Source organism: Oncorhynchus kisutch, linkage group LG5, assembly GCF_002021735.2.
Source record: "Oncorhynchus kisutch isolate 150728-3 linkage group LG5, Okis_V2, whole genome shotgun sequence".
Taxonomy (NCBI): Eukaryota; Metazoa; Chordata; class Actinopteri; order Salmoniformes; family Salmonidae; genus Oncorhynchus; species Oncorhynchus kisutch.
In genome coordinates this window covers 78753007-78776198 of record NC_034178.2, presented here as the reverse complement: position 1 = coordinate 78776198, position 23192 = coordinate 78753007, and the positions used below count along the sequence as shown (strand labels likewise).

The window sequence follows — 23192 nt, the reverse complement described above, 5'->3', positions numbered from 1 at the left end:
TTCCTCCTGCAGTAAAGCACCCCCACAACATGATGCTGCCACCCCCGTGCTTCACGGTTGGGATAGTGCTCTTCGGCTTACAAGCCTCACCCTTTTTCCTCCAAACATAACGATGGTCATTATGGCCAAACAGTTCTATTTTTGTTTCATCAGACCAGACGACATTTGTCCAAAACGTATGATCTTTGTCCCCAAGTGCAGTTGCAAACCGTAGTCTGGCTTTTTTATGGCGGTTTTGGAGCAGTGGCTTCTTCCTTGCTGAGTGGCCTTTCAGGTTATGTCTATATAGGACTTGTTTTACCTCCAGCATCTTCACAAGGTCCTTTGCTGTTGTTCTGGGATTGATTTGCACTTTTCGCACCAAAGTACGTTCATCTCTAGGAGACAGAACGTGTCTCCTTCCTGAGCGGTATGATGGCTGCGTGGTCCCATGGTGTTTATACTTACGTACTATTGTTTGTTCAGATGAACATGGTACATTCAGACGATTGGAAATTGCTCCCAAGGATGAACCAGACTTGTGACGGTCTACAATAGTTTTTCTGAGGTCTTGCCTGATTTCTTCTGATTTTCCATGATGTCAAGAATAGAGGAACTGAGTTTGAAGGTAGACCTTGAAGTACATCCACAGGTACACCTCCAATTGACTCAAATTATGTCAATTAGCCTATCAGAAGCTTCTAAAGCCATGACATCATTTTCTGGAATTGTCCAAGCTGATTAAAGGAACAGTCAACTTAGTGTATGTAAACTTCTGACCCATTGGAATTGTGATACAGTGAATTAAAAGTGAAATAATCTGTCTGTAAACAATTGTTGGAAAAATGACTTGTGTCATGCACAAAGTAGATGTCCTAACAGACTTGTTAGTATAGTTTGTTAACAAGAAATGTGTGGAGTGGTTGAAAAACAAGTTTTAATGACTCCAACCTAAGTGTATGTACATTTTTTACTTATCTGTAAATTATTTTCCCTGTTGCCCCTACTTTTTACAGTAGGGCCTGCTCCCCTCCTACCGATAGTTGAAGGTGCCGTACGTAACCAGTTGGAAATCGCTTCGAAAGTGAACCGAAACTAATTTCACACATCAGCTTATAATAAGAGATGAATGAAGTAGGCTAAAGTATGATGGGAAGAATGAATGAGTTGATGAGCGGGGGGAAGTGTTGGGGGAGAATGGATGAGTTGATGAGCGAGGGGAAGTGTTGGGGGAGAATGGATGAGTTGATGAGTGGGGGGAAGTGTTGGGGGAGAATGGATGAGTTGATGAGCGAGGGGAAGTGTTGGGGGAGAATGGACGAGCGGGGGGAAGTGTTGGGGGAGAATGGATGAGTTGATGAGCGAAGGGAAGTGTTGGGGGAGAATGGATGAGTTGATGAGCGAAGGGAAGTGTTGGGGGAGAATGGATGAGTTGATGAGCGAGGGGAAGTGTTGGGGGAGAATGGATGAGTTGATGAGCGAGGGGAAGTGTTGGGGGAGAATGGATGAGTTGATGAGCGAGGGGAAGTGTTGGGGGAGAATGGACGAGCGGGGGGAAGTGTTGGGGGAGAATGGATGAGTTGATGAGCGAAGGGAAGTGTTGGGGGAGAATGGATGAGTTGATGAGCGAGGGGAAGTGTTGGGGGAGAATGGATGAGTTGATGAGCGAGGGGAAGTGTTGGGGGAGAATGGATGAGTTGATGAGCGAGGGGAAGTTTTGGGGGAGAATGGATGAGTTGATGAGCGAGGGGAAGTGTTGGGGGAGAATGGATGAGTTGATGAGCGAGGGGAAGTGTTGGGGGAGAATGGATGAGTTGATGAGCGAGGGGAAGTGTTGGGGGAGAATGGACGAGCGGGGGGAAGTGTTGGGGGAGAAAGGATGAGTTGATGAGCGAAGGGAAGTGTTGGGGGAGAATGGATGAGTTGATGAGCGAGGGGAAGTGTTGGGGGAGAATGGATGAGTTGATGAGCGAGGGGAAGTGTTGGGGGAGAATGGATGAGTTGATGAGCGAGGGGAAGTTTTGGGGGAGAATGGATGAGTTGATGAGCGAGGGGAAGTGTTGGGGGAGAATGGATGAGTTGATGAGCGAGGGGAAGTGTTGGGGGAGAATGGATGAGTTGTGGAGCGAGGGGAAGTGTTGGGGGAGAACGCTGGCCATGTTGAAAGCAGTCTTCCATTCATCCCCTTCCCGTAGCCGTACCAGGTGGTAGGCGTTCCTCAAGTCCAACTGGGGAAAAAGGTGTCTCAAAGGCCGAGGCATTGAGTGGTAGCGGGTAGCGGTACTTCACTGTGATGTCATTGAGGCCCCGGTAGTCGATGCACAGGTTTTGTCCTTCTTCTCCACAAAGAATAACCTTGCACCGGGGGGGAGGCAGAAGGACGGATACACCCTGCAGCTAGGGAGTCCTCGATGTAGATCTCCATAACCTTGGTCTCCAGACCTGACAGAGAGTACAGTTGTCCCCGGGGCAGCGTGTCATAGTCATAGGGTTAGTGCGGAGGAAGTGAAGTGGTCCAGGCCTTACTGAAAACCTCCCGGAGGTCCTGGTACTCCACGGGAATGGCAGAGAGGTCTGGGCAACTTCTGAGCCCACAGGAAGACGTCCCGGGGCAGTCTGTGCTGACTTTAGGCAATGGGCATGGCAGAACGGGCTCCAGCCCATGATGGCAACAGCAGTCCAGTCTATGAGGGAACTGTGTAGCTGGAGCCAAGAGAATCCCAATACCACAGGAACCTGAGGAGACTTATTTAGCATGAATTGGATTGCCTCGCTGTGGTTCCCTGACACTCATAGGTTGTTGGGAGTGGTATTGTGGATGACCCGGCCTATAGAATGCTCTAATATCCATGGGAATGGAGAGGGGCTGAGTGGGGATGCCCAGCTTGGACGCCAGGGTAGCATCCATAAAACTGTCATCAGCCCCAGAGTCGATGAGTACCTGGAGAGATTTTGACTGGTTCCCTCACAGCAGGATGGCATGGAAAGGGGTGTGAGTAAGGGGAGAGGAAAAGTTCTCCATATGTTCCGCCAGAGCACTCGCCCCTACCGGTGAGCCTGGTCTTTTAGTCGACAGGAGGACGTGAAATGACCAGTAGTCCCGCAATACAGGCAACTCTTCTTGTGAAGCTGGTGTAGATATTCGGCTGTGGACAGCCTGGCTCTGCCTAGTTGCATCGGGTCGTGAAGAGGTGAATCAGAAGACTTCGGAGACTCTCTGGGGAACTCGGGTAGACTCAGGTCCTCTTGGCCACTGAGACGTCAGGGACTTCCGGGAGGCAAGGTGGAATTGGATCTCCTCTCCTTCCTACGTTCTTGTAACCACACATCGATCCGGATGATCAAGGCAATGAGCAAGACGAGATCCGTTGGTAGTTCCCAGGCTGCTAGCTCATCCTTTACTTCCTCCGATAATCTGTGCAGGAACATGTTGAACAGCGATTCCGAGTTCCAGGCACTCTCAGCTGCCAACGTGGGGAAATCCACTGCATAGTCTGCCACACTGCGGGAGTCTTGCCAAAACTGGAGTAACTTCTGGGCAGCCTCTCTCACAGACAATGGAGATTCGAAAAACCTTCTTCACCTCTGCCACAAACTCCTCCAGACTGAAGCATACGGCAGTAGCCCAGTGTGATGAGGTACGCTATCTTTGAGCAGACCGAGGGGAAGGAGGAGAGCTGCAGCTCGAAGGTGAGAGAACTCTGCATGAGAAATGCCCGACAGGTTCCCGACTCTCCAGTGAAGCATTCCGGGGGAGGTAAGGGTGGTTCTTGGGAAACCGGGGTGGCAGGGAGGCCGCGCTGTTAACAACTGGGTTAATGAGGGGCTAGGAGGTTACCATCGTAGTAGGCTTTCTGACAGACAACACATGGAATTGCTCCAGCAATGAGTTCAGAGTGCGGTCATGGTGTTCGGCCAAGGTCTGGAACCTTTCCATAAGACCATGAAGCAACTCCTTGTGCCTTCCAATGGTGGCTCCTTGAGAGGAGACTGCGTTGCATAGCTGGTCCGAGTCTACTGGGTCTGTCATGGCCAGTTCGTACTGTCAAGACTCAGGAGAAGACCCAGATGCATACAGTTTCAAAGTAACAAAAGTGTATGACAAAAACGGGGGCAGGCAAACGACAGCTCAAGGTCAGGCAGAGGTCAGTAATCCAGAGTAGAGTCCGAAAGGTACTGAATGGCAGGCAGGCTCAGGGTCAGGGCAGGCAGAGGTCAGTAATGCAGGGTGGTGTTACAAGGTAGAGAATGGTAGGCAGGCTCAGGGCAGGCAGAATGGTCAAAACCAGGAAAACTAGAAAACAGGAACTAGAGAAAGACAGGAGCACGGGAAAAACATTGGTAGGCTTGACAAAACTAACTGGCAGCAGACAAACATAGAACACAGGTATAAATACACTGGGGATAATGTGGAAGATGGGCAACACCTGGAGGTGGGTGGAGCTAAGAACAAAGACCAGTGAAACAGATCAGGGTATGACAGTTTATAACTTCAACAGTGCCGTAATATCTAACTCTTCACAACAATACGCACAATACACACAAATCTAAAAGTAAAAGAATGGAATTAGGAAACATAAATATTAGGACTAGTAATGTTGGAGTTATATTGACTACAGTAGAATAGAATACAGTATATACAGTATATCACAAAAGTGAGTACACCCCTCACATTTTTGTAAATATTTGAGTATATCTTTTCATGTGACAACACTGAAGAAATGACACTTTGCTACAATGTAAAGTATTTTATTTATTTTTATTTTACCTTTATTTAACCAGGTAGGCAAGTTGAGAACAAGTTCTCATTTACAATTGCGACCTGGCAGTAGTGAGTAGTGAGTGTACAGCTTGTATAATAGTGTAAATTTGCTGTCCCCTCAAAATAACTCAACACACTTAATGTCTAAACCGCTGACCACAAAAGTGAGTACACCCCTAAGTGAAAATGTCTGAATTGGGCCCAATTAGCCATTTTCCCTCCCCAGTGTCATGTGACTCGTTAGTGTTACAAGGTCTCAGGTGTGAATGGGGAGCAGGTGTGTTAAATTTGGTGTCATCGCTCTCACACTCCCTCATACTGACTGGCCACTGGAAGTTCAACATGGCACCTCATGGCAAAGAACTCTCTGAGGATCTGAGAAAAAGAATTGTTGCTCTACATAAAGATGGCCTGGGCTATAAGAAGATTACCAAGACCCTGAAACTGAGCTGCAGCACGGTGGCCAAGACCATACAGCGGTTTAAAACTACATGGCCCCACACGTACCTCTAGGGGTACCATCCCCCACTGCTCAACTGACACAGTGGCGCACAGAACGCAAAAATATTCTTAGAAATATTTAACCTCCACACATTAACAAGTCCAATAGCTCAAATGAAAGATAAACACCTTGTTCATCTAGCCAGCAAGTCAGATTTCTAAAATGTTTTACGGCGAAAACATAGCACATATTTATGTCAAACCACCACCAAAAGATAGGCTAATTTACATAGCCATTTTGTAGAACAATAGATGCAATCACAAAAGCAGGATTAAAAGAAAAATAATTCACTAACCTTTTGAAAATCTTCATCAGATGACAGGAATAGGACATGTTATACAGTACATTTATGTTTTTTTCAATAATATGCAATTTATATCCATAAATCACGGTTTACATTGAACGTCATGGTCAAAAAATGCTACTACAATGTCCGGAGAAATTATGATAACTCTGCCAGATAACAGAAATACACATCATAAACGTTGACTAAATATACATGTTCTACATATACTTAGAAAGATACACTTCTTCTTAATAAAACAGCTGTGTTACATTTATTTTTAACGTTACAGAATTCGTTCACTTGTCAATAATATGAGACGGCGCTCATAGATTAGCAATATGGCTCCGCTATTTCGGAGTCCACAGAAACACATAATAACCACATAAATATTCCCTTACCTTTGCCGTTGTTCGATCAGAAGTCGTGGAAGAAGTCATACTTACCAAAACCAGCGTTTGCCTTTCAAATGTGTGTCTTTGGGTTATCAAACGCGACTAATTTCGGCTGAAAAGCACTCAAAAATCTATGGGTTGCGCATCAAAACTTCAAAATTACATATTATATGTCGACTAAACTGGTCAAACTAAGTTCAGATTCGAGCTAAAACATGTTTTAATCATATATAAAAATCCTTAGCTCGAAAGGACAAGCCTATATCGTTTGGTGGATCTTGGAACAAAGAGAGAAAAAGGCAGAGGCGCGCACGTATTATTGCGTGACCCGAGGGTTTCGTCCCGCCAAAGGGTGAGGGAGCACGCAATCTTCACAATGAAGCGCCCCATTGAAAGAGGACATCGCGCTGAAGAGATAGAAACTGTTCCCAGATCTGTAGCTGGTTGGGAAGGGTGGGAGCAATGACGTCAAAGTTGGGCCAACTTTTCTGATGACAGAAAGAGTTTGGAAGAATGGCTGCCCTGTGAGTTCTGCTTTACATAGAGACATAATTTGAACGGTTTTAGAAGCTTTAGAGTGTTTTCTATTCAATAATATTTATTATATGCATATATTAGCAATTTTTTACAGATTGTATGTCAGTTTACTATGGGCACGCATTCCTCCAACGGGGGCAGTATTCTGCCATAGCCTTAACAGGTTTTAACTGTACAGGTTCCACTCAGAACAGGCCTCGCCATGGTCGACCAAAGAAGTTGAGTGCACGTGCTCAGCATCATATCCAGAGGTTGTCTTTGGGAAATAGATGTATGAGTGCTGCCAACATTGCTGCAGAGGTTGAATGGGTAGGGGGTCAGCCTGTCAGTGCTCAGACCATACGCCGTACACAGCATCAAATTGGTCTGCATGGCTGTCGTTACAGAAGGAAGCCTCTTCTAAAGATGATGCACAAGAAAGGCCGCAAACAGTTTGCTGAAGACAAGCAGACTAAGGACATGGATTACTGGAACCATGTCCTGTGGTCTGATAAACTTATTTGGTTCAGATGGTGTCAAGCGTGTGTGGCGGCAACCAGGTGAGGAGTACAAGACAAGTGTGTCTTGCTTACAGTCAAGCATGGTGGTGGGAGTGTCATGGTCTGGGGCTGCATGAGTGCTGCCGGCACTGGGGAGCTACAGTTCATTGAGGGAACCATGAATGCCAACATGTACTGTGACATACTGAAGCGGAGCATGATCCCCTCCCTTCGGAGACTGGGCCGCAGGGCAGTATTCCGATATGATAACGACCCCAAACACACCTCCAAGACGACCACTGCCTTGCTAAAGAAGCTGAGGGTAAAGGTGATGGACTGGCCAAGCATGTCTCCAGACCTAAACCCTATTGAGCATCTGTGGGGCATCCTCAAACGGAAGGTGGAGGAGTGCAAGGTCTCTAACATCCATCAGCTCCGTGATGTCGTCATGGAGGAGTGGAAGAGGACTCCAGTGGCAACCTGTGATGCTCTGGTGAACTCTATGCCCAAGAGGTTTAAGGCAGTGCTGGAAAATGATGGTAGCCACACAAAATATTGACCCTTTGGGCCCAATTTGGAAATGTTCACTTAGGGGTGTACTCACTTTTGTGGCCAGCCGTTTAGACATTAATGGCTGTGTGTTGCGTTATTTTGAGGGGACAGCAAATTTACACTGTTATAGAAGCTGTACACTCACTACTTTACATTGTAGCCAAGTGTCATTTCTTCAGTGTTGTCACATGAAAAGATATACTCAAATATTTACAAAAATGTGAGGGGTGTACTCACTTTTGTGATATACTGTACATATGAGATGACTAGTATTCCATTATTAAAGTGGCCAGTGATTTCAAGTCTATGTATATAGGGCAGCAGCCTCTAAGGTGCAGGATTATGTAACCGGGTGGAAGCCGCCTAGTGATGGCTATTTAACATGTCTGATGGCCTTGAGATTGAAACATAGCTTCTGTCTTTTGGTCCCAGCTTTGATGCACCTGTGCTGACCTCGCCTTCTGGATGATAGCGGGGTGAACAGGCAGTGGCTCCGGTGGTTCTATTCCTTGATGATCTTTTTGGCCCCCCTGTGACATCGGTGCTGTAGGTGTCCTGGAGGGCAGGTAGTTTGTCCCCAGTGATACGCTGGGCAGACCACACCACCCTCTGGAGTGCCCTGCAGTTGTGGCCGGTGCAGTTGCCGTACCAGGTGGTGATACAGCCCGACAGGATGCTCTCAATTGTGCATCTGTAAAAGTTTGTGGGTTTTAGGTGCCAAGCCAAATTTCTTCAGCCTCCTGAGGTTGAAGAGGCGCTGGTGCACCTTCTTCACCACATTGTCTGTGTGGGTGGACCATTTCAGATCGTCAGTGATGTGTACGTCGTTCCAATCCTAGAAAGAAATGAGGACCGAGATAGCAACATAGTATTCATTGTTGTCTAATATGAGTATAATAAAGCTTGTTTCTTGTGGTGTTTTCTGTCCTCAGATACAGAGAGCTGTGAAAGCCTGTCTGCAGATGAAGAGCAGTGGTTTTCAGTCCTGGTCCTGGGGACTCAAAGGGAGGCACATTTTTGTTTTTGCTTTAGCACTACACAGCTGATTCAAATGATCAACTCGGGGCTCCCGAGAGGCGCAGCGCTCTAAGGCACTGCATCTCAGTGCTAGAGGCATCACTACAGATCATGGCTTCCATATGTTTGATGCCATTCCATTTACTCCGTTCCAGCCATTATTATGAGCCATCCTCCACTCAGCAGCCTCCACTGGATCATGTACTCTACCTTGGCAAGTAAAGATGAGGTTCAAAGCATACGTAATATTACACGTTGATGAGAAAATATTGTATGTCAACTAGGCAAAATCATACAAATACTATACTGTTGTGCTCTTCAAATGTGGACTGTGACGTTGGATTAAAACCATAGAACCTTTCACCCAGCGGTCTTTGACCTGGTCCGTTGTTGGCCCCCATCTGTACAACATCCTGCAGAACAGTAGACCTCTCCTCTGGCACACGGCAGCGAGATGTAGGTCTCCTCCTGTCCAGCCTCATGAAGTTATGTAGGACACAGATAGCCTTCACAACCTGAATTCCCCTAGGAGGCAGTCCCAGATGGCCCTGGTCACCGAACTGTGCAGTGCCCTACATGGTAACTGTAGGCAATCGTTTTGAAGGTATCTCCAGTTACAAGGTATCTGTAGGAATATGGAAGATAATGTCTTTATTAGACTTTTACATTACCAGGTCATTGTGAATTACTAAAGTATAATATCTCTTATAACAAATCATGATAACATTGTATAGATAGATGCATGTGCACACACATGAGAATGTGTAGCACTTCACAACAGAAGGATCATATCAAGGATAGCGTCACAAATGAAAACCATGTGAAGCTTGATGATTTAAAAAAAAAAAGATTTTTAACCTTTATTTAACTGGGCAAGCCAGTTAATTAAGAACAAATTCTCATCGCTGGGCCAAATGTGCGCTGCCCTGTGGGACTCCCAATCACGGCAGGTTGTGATACAGCCTCGATTCAAACCAGGGACTTTGGTAATGGCTCTTGCACTGAGATGCAGTTCCTTAGACCGCTGCGCCACTCGGGAGCCTGAGTGGATGTAATAAATGTAAAAAGCGGAGTAGGGTATTTATTTTAAGATGCTAGGGTATTTATTATCAGATGCTAGGGTATTTGTTGTAATTTATTAATTTTATTATTTGACGAAGAAAAAAAGGGAGTTATAGTCCAGTCTAGTAGGTGGCGGTAATGCAACATTTATTGGATGCCAACCGCCGTTAAACCTCATCGAAGAAGAAGGGCCGCGTGCAAACCGCGTGTGACGCAGAAAGGAGGGAGGGACCGATAACAAACAAACAAACAGGAACAGTCACGTAGCTGAGGTGAGTGGCTGCATTAAAGGACAGACATCTCAACAATTACACGGTGGAAGATATGTTACAAAAAAACTTAACATGTCTCGTACAGAGTCGCAGTCTGTCTGAAGTACGAACACAATGTAAATGCAAGGCGAGCTGTTTTTGTGGTTCCGTGACTAACTAACTAAAAATATTTTCTGACAGCGCACTTTGGTAATGCGTCAGGCTGCACGCGGGAAAGACACAGGATTTAATTATTGATTTGCCAGTCCAGACTTAGTCTCGAAAGAAATCTGGAAATATATTGCCCGCACATTTTTAGTTAATGTTGTAAAATTGATCTCCTCTTTTACCCCAATTAGCCTGTTAGTTAGCTATATTCAGTGGTATGTTATGATCGAGTCCACGGCGTGGTGCGCGGTCCTGTTTAAACGTTCCTAATGTAATGGGCACCTGGGCGACGTGGTCCGGGTCCATGTGGGAAATAGCTTCCCAATTCATAGCTAGTATCCTACTTTGTTGTGGTTGACATTTTTGCTTTGACGACATCGTGCACATCTGCTGAGGGGGTTTGGTTGTGTGTGTTTGTTTACCATTGCGAGTTAGCAGCAAGCTACATTTGCATGTTTTGTAAACACACTTTATGTTGGAAGTTGGCTGTGAAAGATAATGAATTGCTATGACATTGTCATATCATTTTATTGGTCGCATACACATATTTAGCAGATGTTATTGCGGGTGTAGCCAAAATGCTTGTTCCTAGCTCCAGCAGTGTAGGTTAAATAAAACGGTGAATTGTTAGATATTACCTTTTATTTAACTAGGCAACAATATACACATCTAGAAGTAAATTAATGGAATTAAGAAATATATAAATATTGGGGTTTTCGTTTATTTTCTAAATTGTAGAGTAATAGTGAAGAAATCAACACTATGAAATAACACACATGGAATCATGTAGTACCTAAAGTGTTATACAAATCAAAATATATTTGAAATGATTCAAAGTAGCCACCCTTTGCCTTGACAGCTTTGCACACTCTTGGCATTCTCTCAACCAGCATTGAGGTAGTCACCTGGAATACATTTGAACTCTGTAGTGAGTGTTGCAGCTGAGGATAGACAATTTTTACGTGCTACCCGCTAAAGCACTTGGCAGTACCATTCTGTGAGCTTGTGTGGCCTACTACTTCTTGCTCCTAGACGTTTCAACTTCACAATACAGTGTACCGGGGCAGCTCTAGCAGGGCAGAAACGTTGTGTCACTGAGCTCTTGAGTGCGGGCCATTCTACTGCCAATGTTTGTCTATGGAGATTGCATGTCTGTGTTCTTGATTCTATACACCTGTCAGCAACGGGTGTGGCTGAAATAGCCAAATCCACTAACTTGAAGGGGTCTTCCCACACACACACATTTTATAATATATATATAATCACATAACATGACCAAAAGTATGTGAACGCCTGCTCGTCGAACATCTCATTTCAAAATCGTGTGCATTAATGGGGAGTTTTTTTGTGCAGATTTTGGCATATTCACATGAATATCTGTCGCTAATTGGATGGAAACCTAGCATCTGAAAACATCAGTGACAGAAACAGGAAAACGTTTGACCTTATTTCAGTTAAAGGATGTCTGATGACCGTGAAACACCCTCAGGACTTTCTCATGGGTGGCAGCGTAGCCTAGTGGTTAGAGCGAAAGGTTGCAAGATCGAATCCCTGAGCTGACAAGGTACAAATATGTCGTTCTGCCCCTGAACAGGCAGTTAACCCACTGTTCCTTGGCCGTCATTGAAAATAAGAATTTGTTCTTAACTGACTTGCCTGGTTAAATAAAGGTAAAATAAAAAAAATACTTGTTGGAAATACAATGTCACATCACTCTTACTTTGGTAGAGTGAGGAATAACCATCGTCAAGAGCAAATATGAACACACTCTGTCCCACACCATTGAACGTTCTACGCATGGCACTTGCTTTACATTTGGGCTCATAGCATAAATATCATAACATACAGTATTGGGATTTTTTTAGACATGGTTAACAACTTCCACATCATTTTCAAATGATTTCTGTGTTTTGACGACCACATTATTGGCATTTAGTGAAAATAGATTTGATAACTGCTTTTCTCACAAAGCTTCCATTGTTTGTTCCGTCACTTAACACCCTACTATTGGACAAATTCAGGTAGGCCTCTTCCCGTTTCGCTTGCTAACGTTTCGCAACAGAATCGGCGGTATGAATACGCCTGTCATGCTGCTACACGTATGCTTGCTAGAAGCTAGCTACCTACCTACCACTCTGACGGTTAAATTCACCAGGCTTCAGAACCCTATGGGGATAGAAGATTCTCTGTGACCCAAATGTTATTTTGGTGAGCTACGCAGACTCTCACTGGGAGATTGTTATAGGTGCTTGTGCTGTGAGGAATCCACCCATAGCTGGTGTTGCTGTGAGGAATCCACCCATAGCTGGTGTTGCTGTGAGGAATCCACCCATAGCTGGTGTTGCTGTGAGGAATCCACCCATAGCTGGTTTTGCTGTGAGGAATCCACCCATAGCTGGTGTTGCTGTGAGGAATCCACCCATAGCTGGTGTTGCTGTGAGGAACCCTTGAAAAAGAAAAGGAGTGCTTCACATTCTAGGAGCTCAGATGCAATCATTTAATGACCTAATACCCAACATTTCCACAGACAAGCTGTCTTCAGGGTATAATGACAAACACTTGTGGGTCACTAGTTTATATAGTGTCAAAGGACACACAGGTGTCTGTAATCATAGCCGGGTGTGGCCTGATATCATTGGTTAATTCTAAGATATAAAAATAACATACAAAAAACAAATTAATAGCATACGATCATAGATACCATTTGGCTACATAGGCCTACAAACATTTACAATGAATAGCAAAATCACAATCACAAGAATGGCTTCAGATCAAAGTCTACGTTGAGACCGAAGGGAGCAAAGGGTCTTTAAATTAAAGATCCATGCAGCCTCTCGTTTTAACAATAAATTGTCAAGGTCACCCCCTCCTAGGGAGGGTGACATGTTCAATGCCAATATAACGTAGGGACAAAATCGAATGGTTTTCTTACAAAAAGTGGTCCGCAACTGTGTTAGTTGAGTTTTTGCACGATGCTCCCACATTCGTACTTTAAATTCGCGCTTTGTTTTACTGACATAATTTTGACCACAAGGACAAGTTATAAGATAAATAACTGCCTTATAGTGGAGCACGTGGAAACACCTTTGGTTGGGATCTGTTTTGCTGTTTGGGGGTGTTTGAAGGACCTACATTTTATAAGTGCAATTGCATTGATCACAGCCATGACACTTGCAGTTTCCATCTGGTAGAGGCGCAAATAGACGTTGTGCAGGGATTAGAGGTCGACCGATTAATCGGAATGGCTGATTTAATTAGGGCCGATTTCAAGTTTTCATAACAATCGGAAATCGGTATTTTAGGGCGCCGATTTTCTGTTTTAAATTGATTTATTTTTTATATTTAAAAAAAATTATACCTTTATTTAACTAGGCAAGTCCGTTAACACATTCTTATATTCAATGGCGACCTAGGAACGGTGGGTTAACTGCCTTGTTCAGGGGCAGAACGACAGCTTTTCACCTTGTCAGCTCGGGGATCCAATCTTGCAACCTTACAGTTAACTATTCCAACGCAATAACGACCTGCTTCTCTCTCTCGTTGCACTACACAAGGAGACTTGCCTGTTACGCGAATGCAGTAAGCCAAGGTAAGTTGCTAGCTAGCATTAAACTTATCTTATAAAAAACAATCAATCATAATCACTAGTTAACTACACATGGTTTTTATTTTATTTTACCTTTATTTAACTAGGCAAGTATTACTAGATATTATCTAGTGTGTCCTGCGTTGCATATAATCTGACTGAGCATACAAGTATCTAAGTATCTGACTGAGCGGTGGTAGGCAGAAACAGGCGCGTAAACATTCATTCAAACAGCACTTTCGTGTGTTTTGCCAGCAGCTCTTCGTTGTGCGTCAAGCATTGCGCTGTTTATGACTTCAAGCCTATCAACTCCCGAGATGAGGCTGGTGTAACCGAAGTGAAATGGCTAGCTAGTTAGCGCGCGCTAATAGCGTTTCAAACGTCACTGGCTCTGAGCCTTCTAGTAGTTGTTCCCCTTGCTCTGCATGGGTAATGCTGCTTCGATGGTGGCTGTTGTCGTTGTGTTGCTGGATCGAGCCCAGGGAGGAGAGAGGAGAGGGACAGACGCTATACTGTTACACTGGCAATACTAAAGTGCCTATGGGAACATCCAATAGTCAAAGCTTAATGAAATACAAATGGTATAGAGGGAAATATTCCTATAATAACTACAACCTAAAACTTCTTACCTGGGAATATTGAAGACTCATGTTAAAAGGAACCACCAGCTTTTCATACAGTGGGGCAAAAAAGTATTTAGTCAGCCACCAATTGTGCAAGTTCTCCCACTTAAAAAGATGAGAGGCCTGTAATTTTCATCATCGGTACACTTCAACTATGACAGACAAAATGAGTAGAAAAAAAAATATCCAGAAAATCACATTGTAGGATTTTTAATTAATTAATTTGCAAATTATGGTGGAAAATAAGTATTTGGTCAATAACAAAAGTTTATCTCAATACTTTGTTATATACCCTTTGTTGGCAGTGACAGAAGTCAAACATTTTCTGTAAGTCTTCACAAGGTTTTCACACACTGTTGCTGGTATTTTGGCCCATTCTTCCATGCAGATCTCCTCTAGAGCAGTGATGTTTTGAGGCTGTTGCTGGGCAACACGGACTTTCAACTCCCTCCAAAGATTTTCTATGGGGTTGAGATCTGGAGACTGGCTAGGCCACTTCAGGACCTTGAAATGCTTCTTACGAAGCCACTCCTTTGTTGCCCGGGTGGTGTGTTTGGGATCATTGTCACGCTGAAAGACCCAGCCACGTTTCATCTTCAATGCCCTTGCTGATATGACATTCTCCCAATCTTCTTCTGGATCATCCAAATGCTCTCTAGCAAACTTCAGACGGGCCTGGACATGTCCTGGCTTAAGCAGGGGGACACGTCTGGCACTGCAGGATTTGAGTCCCTGGCGGGACTTTGGTCCCAGCTCTCTGCAGGTCATTCACTAGGTCCCCCCCATGTGGTTCTGGGATTTTTGCTCACCGTTCTTGTGATCATTTTGACCCCACGGGGTGAGATCTTGCGTGGAGCCCCAGATCGAGGGAGATTATCAGTGGTCTTGTATGTCTTCCATTTCCTAATAATTGCTCCCACAGTTGATTTCTTCAAACCAAGCTGCTTACCTATTGCAGAGTCAGTCTTCCCAGCCTGGTGCAGGTCCACAATTTTGTTTCTGGTGTCCCTTGACAGCTCTTTGGTCTTGGCCATAGTGGAGTTTGGAGTGTGACTGTTTGAGGTTGTGGACAGGTGTCTTTTATACTGATAACAAGTTCAAACAGGTGCCATTAATACAGGTAACGAGTGGAGGACAGAGGAGCCTCTTAAATAAGAAGTTACAGGTCTGTGAGAGCCAGAAATCTTGCTTGTTTGTAGGTGACCAAATACTTATTTTCCACCATAATTTGCAAATAAATTCATTAAAAATCCTACAATGTGATTTTTCTGGATTTTTCTCATTTTGTCTGTCATAGTTGAAGTGTACCTATGATGAAAATTACAGGCCTCTCATCTTTTTAAGTGGGAGAACTTGCACAATTGGTGGCTGACTAAATACTTTTTTGCCCCACTGTATGTTCTCATGTTCTGAGCATCGAACTGAAACGTTAGCTTTCTTACGTGGCACATATTGCACTTTTACTTTCTTCTCCAACACTTTGTTTTTGCATTATTTAAACCAAATTGAACATGTTTCATTATTTACTTGAGGCTAAATTGATTTTATTGATGTATTATATTAAGTTAAAATAAGTGTTCAGTCAGTATTGTTGTAATTGTCATTATTACAAATACATTTTTAAAAAGTCGTCCGATTGAATCGGTATTGGCTTTTTTGGGCCTCCAATAATCGGTATCGGCATTGAAAAATCATAATCGGTCGAGCTCTAGCAGGGATATTTTGGGGTGGTAAATCAGTTTACCAATTGATCTCTGCAATTTCTGCCCCGTGAGAATACGAACAAGGGGAGAGTCCGAAAACACATTACCGATACGGTCATCGGATCTTAGAATGTGCCGATGTTTGAATGGTTACCTTAATTTGTTCAGAGCACTTTGAATAGTGGGTAGTTAGAACTGTTGGATTCTGGGTTAAACTTGGAACATTGCTATGCTAGAGACATGATACACCAGAAGTAAGACTAGTATCTGATGGGTGATAGAGACTGGTTTTTACATCAGAAGTTAATGGTTATCTCTAGGAACCAGATGGCTTTGAAATGTGCTGAGTAGACGGGAGGAAGTCACAGGATTGCTATGGGGCATACGGGTGGAGGTATTTGGATTAGGCATCAAGGGGGTTGAGGTAAGGTCAGATCCCCTTAGGCTAATAAACCATTGTTTCTCCCTTATCGTGTCGTCTTCCTGTCGAACCACAAAATATGTCAGGATTGGAGAGAAGGAGGAGGGCCTAAATTGGAGTGTATATACTTGTGGTGGTGGAGGAAACATGTTTTGTCTATAATGCAGCTGTATTGATCCTCTGGGAAGAATAAACTTGGTTAAGCTTTCATAATGTCCGTTGAGTTTTACTCAAAGAATGAGAATTTAACAGCACGTAAGACTGCTTCTTTTTACGAGACTGTCCTTGAAAGAGATGTCTCAATTTGTTTTGAATCTTCTCAATGGCACTATTAATCTGACCGTTTTTGTACCCCCTCTCCTTGAATTTTCTTTGTGTCTCAGGGAAGAACCCACCTATAAAAGCCTTACGCTCCTGTAGCTTCAGAGAGCCTATTCCACTCTGGTTGAGCTGAAGAGGTGTAGTAACCAGAGCATGTAAGCAGAGTTGAGTGGTTGGAAACCCCGCTCACCGCACTTTCCTACCACACTGCTAAAAAAAACACCCGCTCCATTCATTAAAATCACAAGTTAACCAACACCCATCTCTTTTTGAGATTACCTGGACCTACCTATTGGTTTTTAAGTATTGAAGTATTCAAGTTCAAGTATTCATGACATTACCCTGAGGAAGGCAGTGATGCCAAAATATTGGTAAATTAAATTGCAGGGAGTTTATACATGGAGTGTGCGACTTTATTTGTATAGTTTATTCGCTTAGTCAGCACCTCCACACAAACACATTTTTCTGGGTGTGAGCCAGCTCATGTTTTTTAATCAAGTATTGAAACAAAACCATATGGATTTGAATGAAAAGTATTTTAATAAACATAAAGGTGAATGTAAGAGAATAACCATTTCATTCTAAATAGGTCAGGAGCCAGACAAGGGAGCCTGAGAAGGAACTAAAGGAATTATTTAAGCGATATTCTTTCAAGCCAATTTTTTTTTTTTTATAGATTTTTTTTTATTTTACCTTTATTTAACCAGGTAAGCTAGTTGAACAAGTTCTCATTTACAACTGCTACCTGGCCAAGATAAAGCATAGCAGTGTGAACAGACAGCAACACAGAGTTACACATGGAGTAAACAAGGCAAGGCGGCCAAATGAGGTGTTGGCTTTAGGGATGATCAGTGAGATACACCTGCTGGAGCACGTGCTACTGGTGGGTGTTGCCATCGTGACCAGTGAACTGAAATAAGGCGGAGCTTTACCTAGCATGGACTTGTAGATGACCTGGAGCCAGTGGGTCTGGCGACGAATATGTAGCGAGGACCAGCCGACTAGAGTATACAGGTGGTGGGTGGTATAAGGTGCTTTAGTAACAAAACGGATGGCACTGTGATAAACTGCATCCAGGTTGCTGAGTAGAGTGTTGGAAGCCATTTTGTAGATGACATCGCCGAAGTCGAGGATCGGTAGGATAGTCAGTTTTACTAGGGTAAGTTTGGCGGCGTGAGTGGAGGAGGCTTTGTTGTGAAATAGAAAGCCGATTCTAGATTTGATTTTGGATTGGAGATGTTTGTTATGAGTCTGGAAGGAGAGTTTACAGTCTAGCCAGACACCTAGGTACTTATAGATGTCCACATATTCTAGTTCGGAACCATCCAGGGTGGTGATGCTAGTCGGGCGTGCGGGTGCATGCATTTGGTTTAACTAGCCTTTAAGAGCAGTTGGAGGCCACGGAAGGAGTGTTGTATGGCATTGAAGCTCGTTTTGAGGTTAGATAGCAGTGTCCAAGGAAGGGCCAGAAGTATACAGAATGGTGTCGTCTGCCTAGAGGTGGATCAGGGAATCGCCCGCAGCAAGCGGGTCGGCCCGAGAATTGAACCCTGTGGCACCCCCATAGAGACTGCCAGAGGACCGGACAACATGCCCTCTGATTTGACACACTGAACTCTGTCTGCAAAGTAGTTGTTGAACCAGGCAAGGCAGTCATTAGAAAAACCAAGGCTACTGAGTCTGCCGATAAGAATATGGTGATTGACAGAGTCGAAAGCCTTGGCCAGGTCGATGAAGACGGCTGCACAATACTGTCTTTTATCGATGGCGGTTATGATATCGTTTATAATTTACAAAGAAATACATTGTGACACAATAGGCTGGTAGGGACATAAAGCGCTCAACATTTCGTTGTATTAAATCATTATAGTCTATACATTACGCATATAGGCTGTGACTTGCTTAGAATTAAATATAAATTAAATGAAAATTACTTAGTGACTTTTTGAATTAATTTTTAGAAACTCGAGTTTGGCTAGTCTGTGGCTTCATGGTTCCTGGAGAGCCGGCCAGCAGCCGAGAATATCCTCTCCACACTTGTAGACCCACTGGGGGGATGCTCAACACCCTTCAGACCCACTGGGGGGATGCTCAACACCCTTCAGACCCACTGGGGGGATGCTCAACACCCTTCAGGCCCACTGGGGGGATGCTCAACACCCTTCAGGCCCACTGGGGGGATGCTCAACACCCTTCAGGCCCACTGGGGGGATGCTCAACACCCTTCAGGCCCACTGGGGGGATGCTCAACACCCTTCAGGCCCACTGGGGGGATGCTCAACACCCTTCAGGCCCACTGGGGGGATGCTCAACACCCTTCAGGCCCACTGGGGGGATGCTCAACACCCTTCAGGCCCACTGGGGGATGCGCAACACCCTTCAGACCCACTGGGGGGATGCTCAACACCCTTCAGACCCACTGGGGGGATGCTCAACACCCTTCAGGCCCACTGGGGGGATGCTCAACACCCTTCAGGCCCACTGGGGGGATGCTCAACACCCTTCAGGCCCACTGGGGGGATGCTCAACACCCTTCAGGCCCACTGGGGGGATGCTCAACACCCTTCAGACCCACTGGGGGGATGCTCAACACCCTTCAGACCCACTGGGGGGATGCTCAACACCCTTCAGACCCACTGGGGGGATGCTCAACACCCTTCAGACCCACTGGGGGGATGCTCAACACCCTTCACACCCACTGGGGGGATGCTCAACACCCTTCAGACCCACTGGGGGGATGCTCAACACCCTTCAGACCCACTGGGGGGATGCTCAACACCCTTCAGGCCCACTGGGGGGATGCTCAACACCCTTCAGACCCACTGGGGGGATGCTCAACACCCTTCAGGCCCACTGGGGGGATGCTCAACACCCTTCAGGCCCACTGGGGGGATGCTCAACACCCTTCAGACCCACTGGGGGGATGCTCAACACCCTTCAGACCCACTGGGGGGATGCTCAACACCCTTCAGGCCCACTGGGGGGGATGCTCAACACCCTTCAGGCCCACTGGGGGGATGCTCAACACCCTTCAGACCCACTGGGGGGATGCTCAACACCCTTCAGACCCACTGGGGGGATGCTCAACACCCTTCAGACCCACTGGGGGGATGCTCAACACCCTTCAGGCCCACTGGGGGGATGCTCAACACCCTTCAGACCCACTGGGGGGATGCTCAACACCCTTCAGACCCACTGGGGGGATGCTCAACACCCAGCAAAGATGCAGAGTTGTTTTTCAAAAAAAAAAGAAAAATCAAATCAATGATGTCCTATTGTATAGAACGAAAATGAAATGTTTTAAGAGATCAGATTTAAGTACTTTGCTACAATGACACTTATCTACCCACCTCGTTCCTTTCTTTTGGGATACGTGTCTTTTCAGATTCCACAATAATTATTTAGTTATGAATACTACATCACCGTACTCCTCTTGCTCATGGTCCTCATCTTTGTTAATCACTTTGATTTAGCACGTGTTTATCTTTAGGAAAATATTTAGTGAACTCCATGACAGTAGCTAAAGCAAGGGGCTATAGCAGCACACAAGTAGACTACAGATGCATGCTGGGCCGGGCATGACGTGAGGTCCTGAAGTGAGTGCTATTGGAGCAGGTGAGAAAGCTGATGCTCCATCCTTTGTGAATCCTGCTCCTCGCTCTACTCCAGCCCCGCTCACATACTCTAGGGCTATCTGTGTCTCTCTCAGGTTGTAGGGTTAATGATCTGACTATGTGTTTGTCTCTCTCTCAGGTTGTAGAGTTAGTGATCTGACTATGTCTGTCTCTCTCTCAGGTTGTAGAGTTAGTGATCTGACTGTCTGTCTCTCTCAGGTTGTAGGGTTAGTGATCTGACTGTCTCTCAGGTTGTAGGGTTAGTGATCTGACTATGTCTGTCTCTCTCTCAAATCAAATGTATTTATATAGCACTTCGTACATCAGCTGATATTTTTTTTTTTTTTTTTTTTTTTTACCTTTATTTAACCAGGCAAGTCAGTTAAGAACACATTCTTATTTTCAATGACGGCCTGGGAATAGTGGGTTAACTGCCTGTTCAGGGGCAGAACGACAGATTTGTACCTTGTCAGCTCGGGGGTTTGAACTCGCAACCTTCCGGTTACTAGTCCAATGCTCTAACCACTAGGCTACGCTGCCGCCCAGCCTAAAACCCCAAACAGCACGCAATGCAGGTGTAGAAGCACGGTGGCTAGGAAAAACTCCCTAGAAAGGCCAAAACCTAGGAAGAAACCTAGAGAGGAACCAGGCTATGTGGGGTGGCCAGTCCTCTTCTGGCTGTGCCAGGTGGAGATTATAGCAGAACATGGCCAAGATGTTCAAATGTTCATAAATGATCAGCATGTTCGAATAATAAGAAGGCAGAACAGTTGAAACTGAAGCAGCAGCACGGCCAGGTGGACTGGGGACAGCAAGGAGTCATCATGTCAGGTAATCCTGGGGCATGGTCCTAGGGCTCAGGTCCTCCGAGAGAGAAAGAGAGAATTAGAGAACGCACACTTAGATTCACACAGGACACCGAATAGGACAGGAGAAGTACTCCAGATATAACAAACTGACCCTAGCCCCCCGACACAAACTACTGCAGCATAAATACTGGAGGCTGAGACAGGAGGGGTCAGGAGACACTGTGGACCCAACACCCCCGGACAGGGCCAAACAGGAAGGATATAACCCCACCCACTTTGCCAAATCACAGCCCCCACACACCTAGAGGGATATCTTCAACCACCAACTTACCATCCTGAGACAGGGCCGAGTATAGCCCACAAAGATCTCCGCCATGGCACAACCCAAGGGGGGACGCCAACCCAGACAGGATGACCTCATCAGTGAATCAACCCACTCAGGTGACGCACCCCTTCCAGGGACGGCATGAGAGAGCCCCAGTAAGCCAGTGACTCAGCCCCTGTAATAGGGTTAGAGGCAGAGAATCCCAGTGGAAAGAGGGGAACCGGCCAGGCAGAGACAGCAAGGGCGGTTCGTTGCTCCAGAGCCTTTCCGTTCACCTTCCCACTCCTGGGCCAGACTACACTCAATCATATGACCCACTGAAGAGATGAGTCTTCAGTAAAGACTTAAAGGTTGAGTCCGAGTTTGCGTCTCTGACATGGGTAGGCAGACCGTTCCATAAAAATGGAGCTCTATAGGAGAAAGCCCTGCCTCCAGCTGTTTGCTTGGAAATTCTAGGGACAATTAGGAGGCCTGCGTCTTGTGACCGTAGCGTACGTGTAGGTATGTACGGCAGGACCAAATCAGAGAGATAGGTAGGAGCAAGCCCATGTAATGCTTTGTAGGTTAGCAGTAAAACCTTGAAATCAGCCCTAGCTTTGGTTAGGAAGCCAGTGTAGAGAGGCTAGCACTGGAGTAATATGATCACATTTTTTGGTTCTAGTCAGGATTCTAGCAGCCGTATTTAGCACTAACTGAAGTTTATTTAGTGCTTTATCCGGGTAGCCAGAAAGTAGAGCATTGCAGTAGTCTAACCTAGAAGTGACAAAAGCATGGATACATTTTTCTGCATCATTTTTGGACAGAAAGTTTCTGATTTTTGCAATGTTATGTAGATGGAAAAAAGCTGTCCTTGAAATGGTCTTGATATGTTCTTCAAACGAGAGATCAGGGTCCAGAGTAATGCCGAGGTCCTTCACAGTTTTATTTGAGACGACTGTACAACCATTAAGATTAATTGGGTTAATCTCTCAGGTTGTAGGGTTAGTGATCTGACTATGTCTGTCTCTCTCTCAGGTTGTAGGGTTAGTGATCTGACTATGTCTGTCTCTCTCTCGGATTGTAGGAACACGTGGAGATGAGTAGTAATGAGTGTTTTGGATGCGGCCGCACCGGCCACTGGATCAAGAACTGCCCGAATGCCGGGCGGGGACGAGGCAAGGGCCGCGGGAGGGGGAAAGGTAAGATACTGACTACATTCCAGGGTAGTGATCAATAGATGGGGAAAGGTACTGACTACATTACAGGGTAGTGATCAATAGATGGGGAAAGGTAAGATACTGACTACATTACAGGGTAGTGATCAGTAGATGGGGAAAGGTAAGATACTGACCACATTACAGGGTAGTGATCAATAGACGGGGAAAGGTAAGTACTGACTACATTACAGGGTAGTGATCAATAGACGGGTAAAGGTAAGTACTGACTACATTACAGGGTAGTGATCAATAGACGGGTAAAGGTAAGGTACTGACTACATTACAGGGTAGTGATCAATAGACGGGTAAAGGTAAGGTACTGACTACATTACAGGGTAGTGATCAATAGACGGGGAAAGGTACTGACTACATTACAGGGTAGTGATCAATAGACGGGGAAAGGTAAGGTACTGACTACATTACAGGGTAGTGATCAATAGACGGGGAAAGGTAAGGAACTGACTACATTACAGGGTAGTGATCAATAGACGTGGAAAGGTACTGACTACATTACAGGGTAGTGATCAATAGACGGGGAAAGGTACTGACTACATTACAGGGTAGTGATCAATAGACTGGGAAAGGTAAGGTACTGACTACATTACAG

The 23192-nt window shown here is 45.2% G+C and overlaps 1 protein-coding gene across 2 annotated transcripts in view; it reads left to right on the top strand.

Annotated features, from left to right (window-relative positions):
• Positions 1–9723: 9723 nt before the first annotated feature.
• LOC109890313 (cellular nucleic acid-binding protein-like) overlaps positions 9724–23192 on the top strand; it is a 30778-nt gene continuing 17309 nt past the window's right edge. Inside the window, exons 1-2 of one of the 2 annotated variants that reach the window (XM_031825882.1) lie at positions 9724–9840; positions 22453–22567. In XM_031825882.1, the coding sequence (XP_031681742.1) occupies positions 22465–22567 (103 nt within the window). In that variant the 5' untranslated portion in view covers positions 9724–9840; positions 22453–22464. Of the gene's footprint in view, positions 9841–9864; positions 9957–22452; positions 22568–23192 lie in introns of those variants that run through there. The other variant, XM_031825883.1, reaches the window with a different exon arrangement.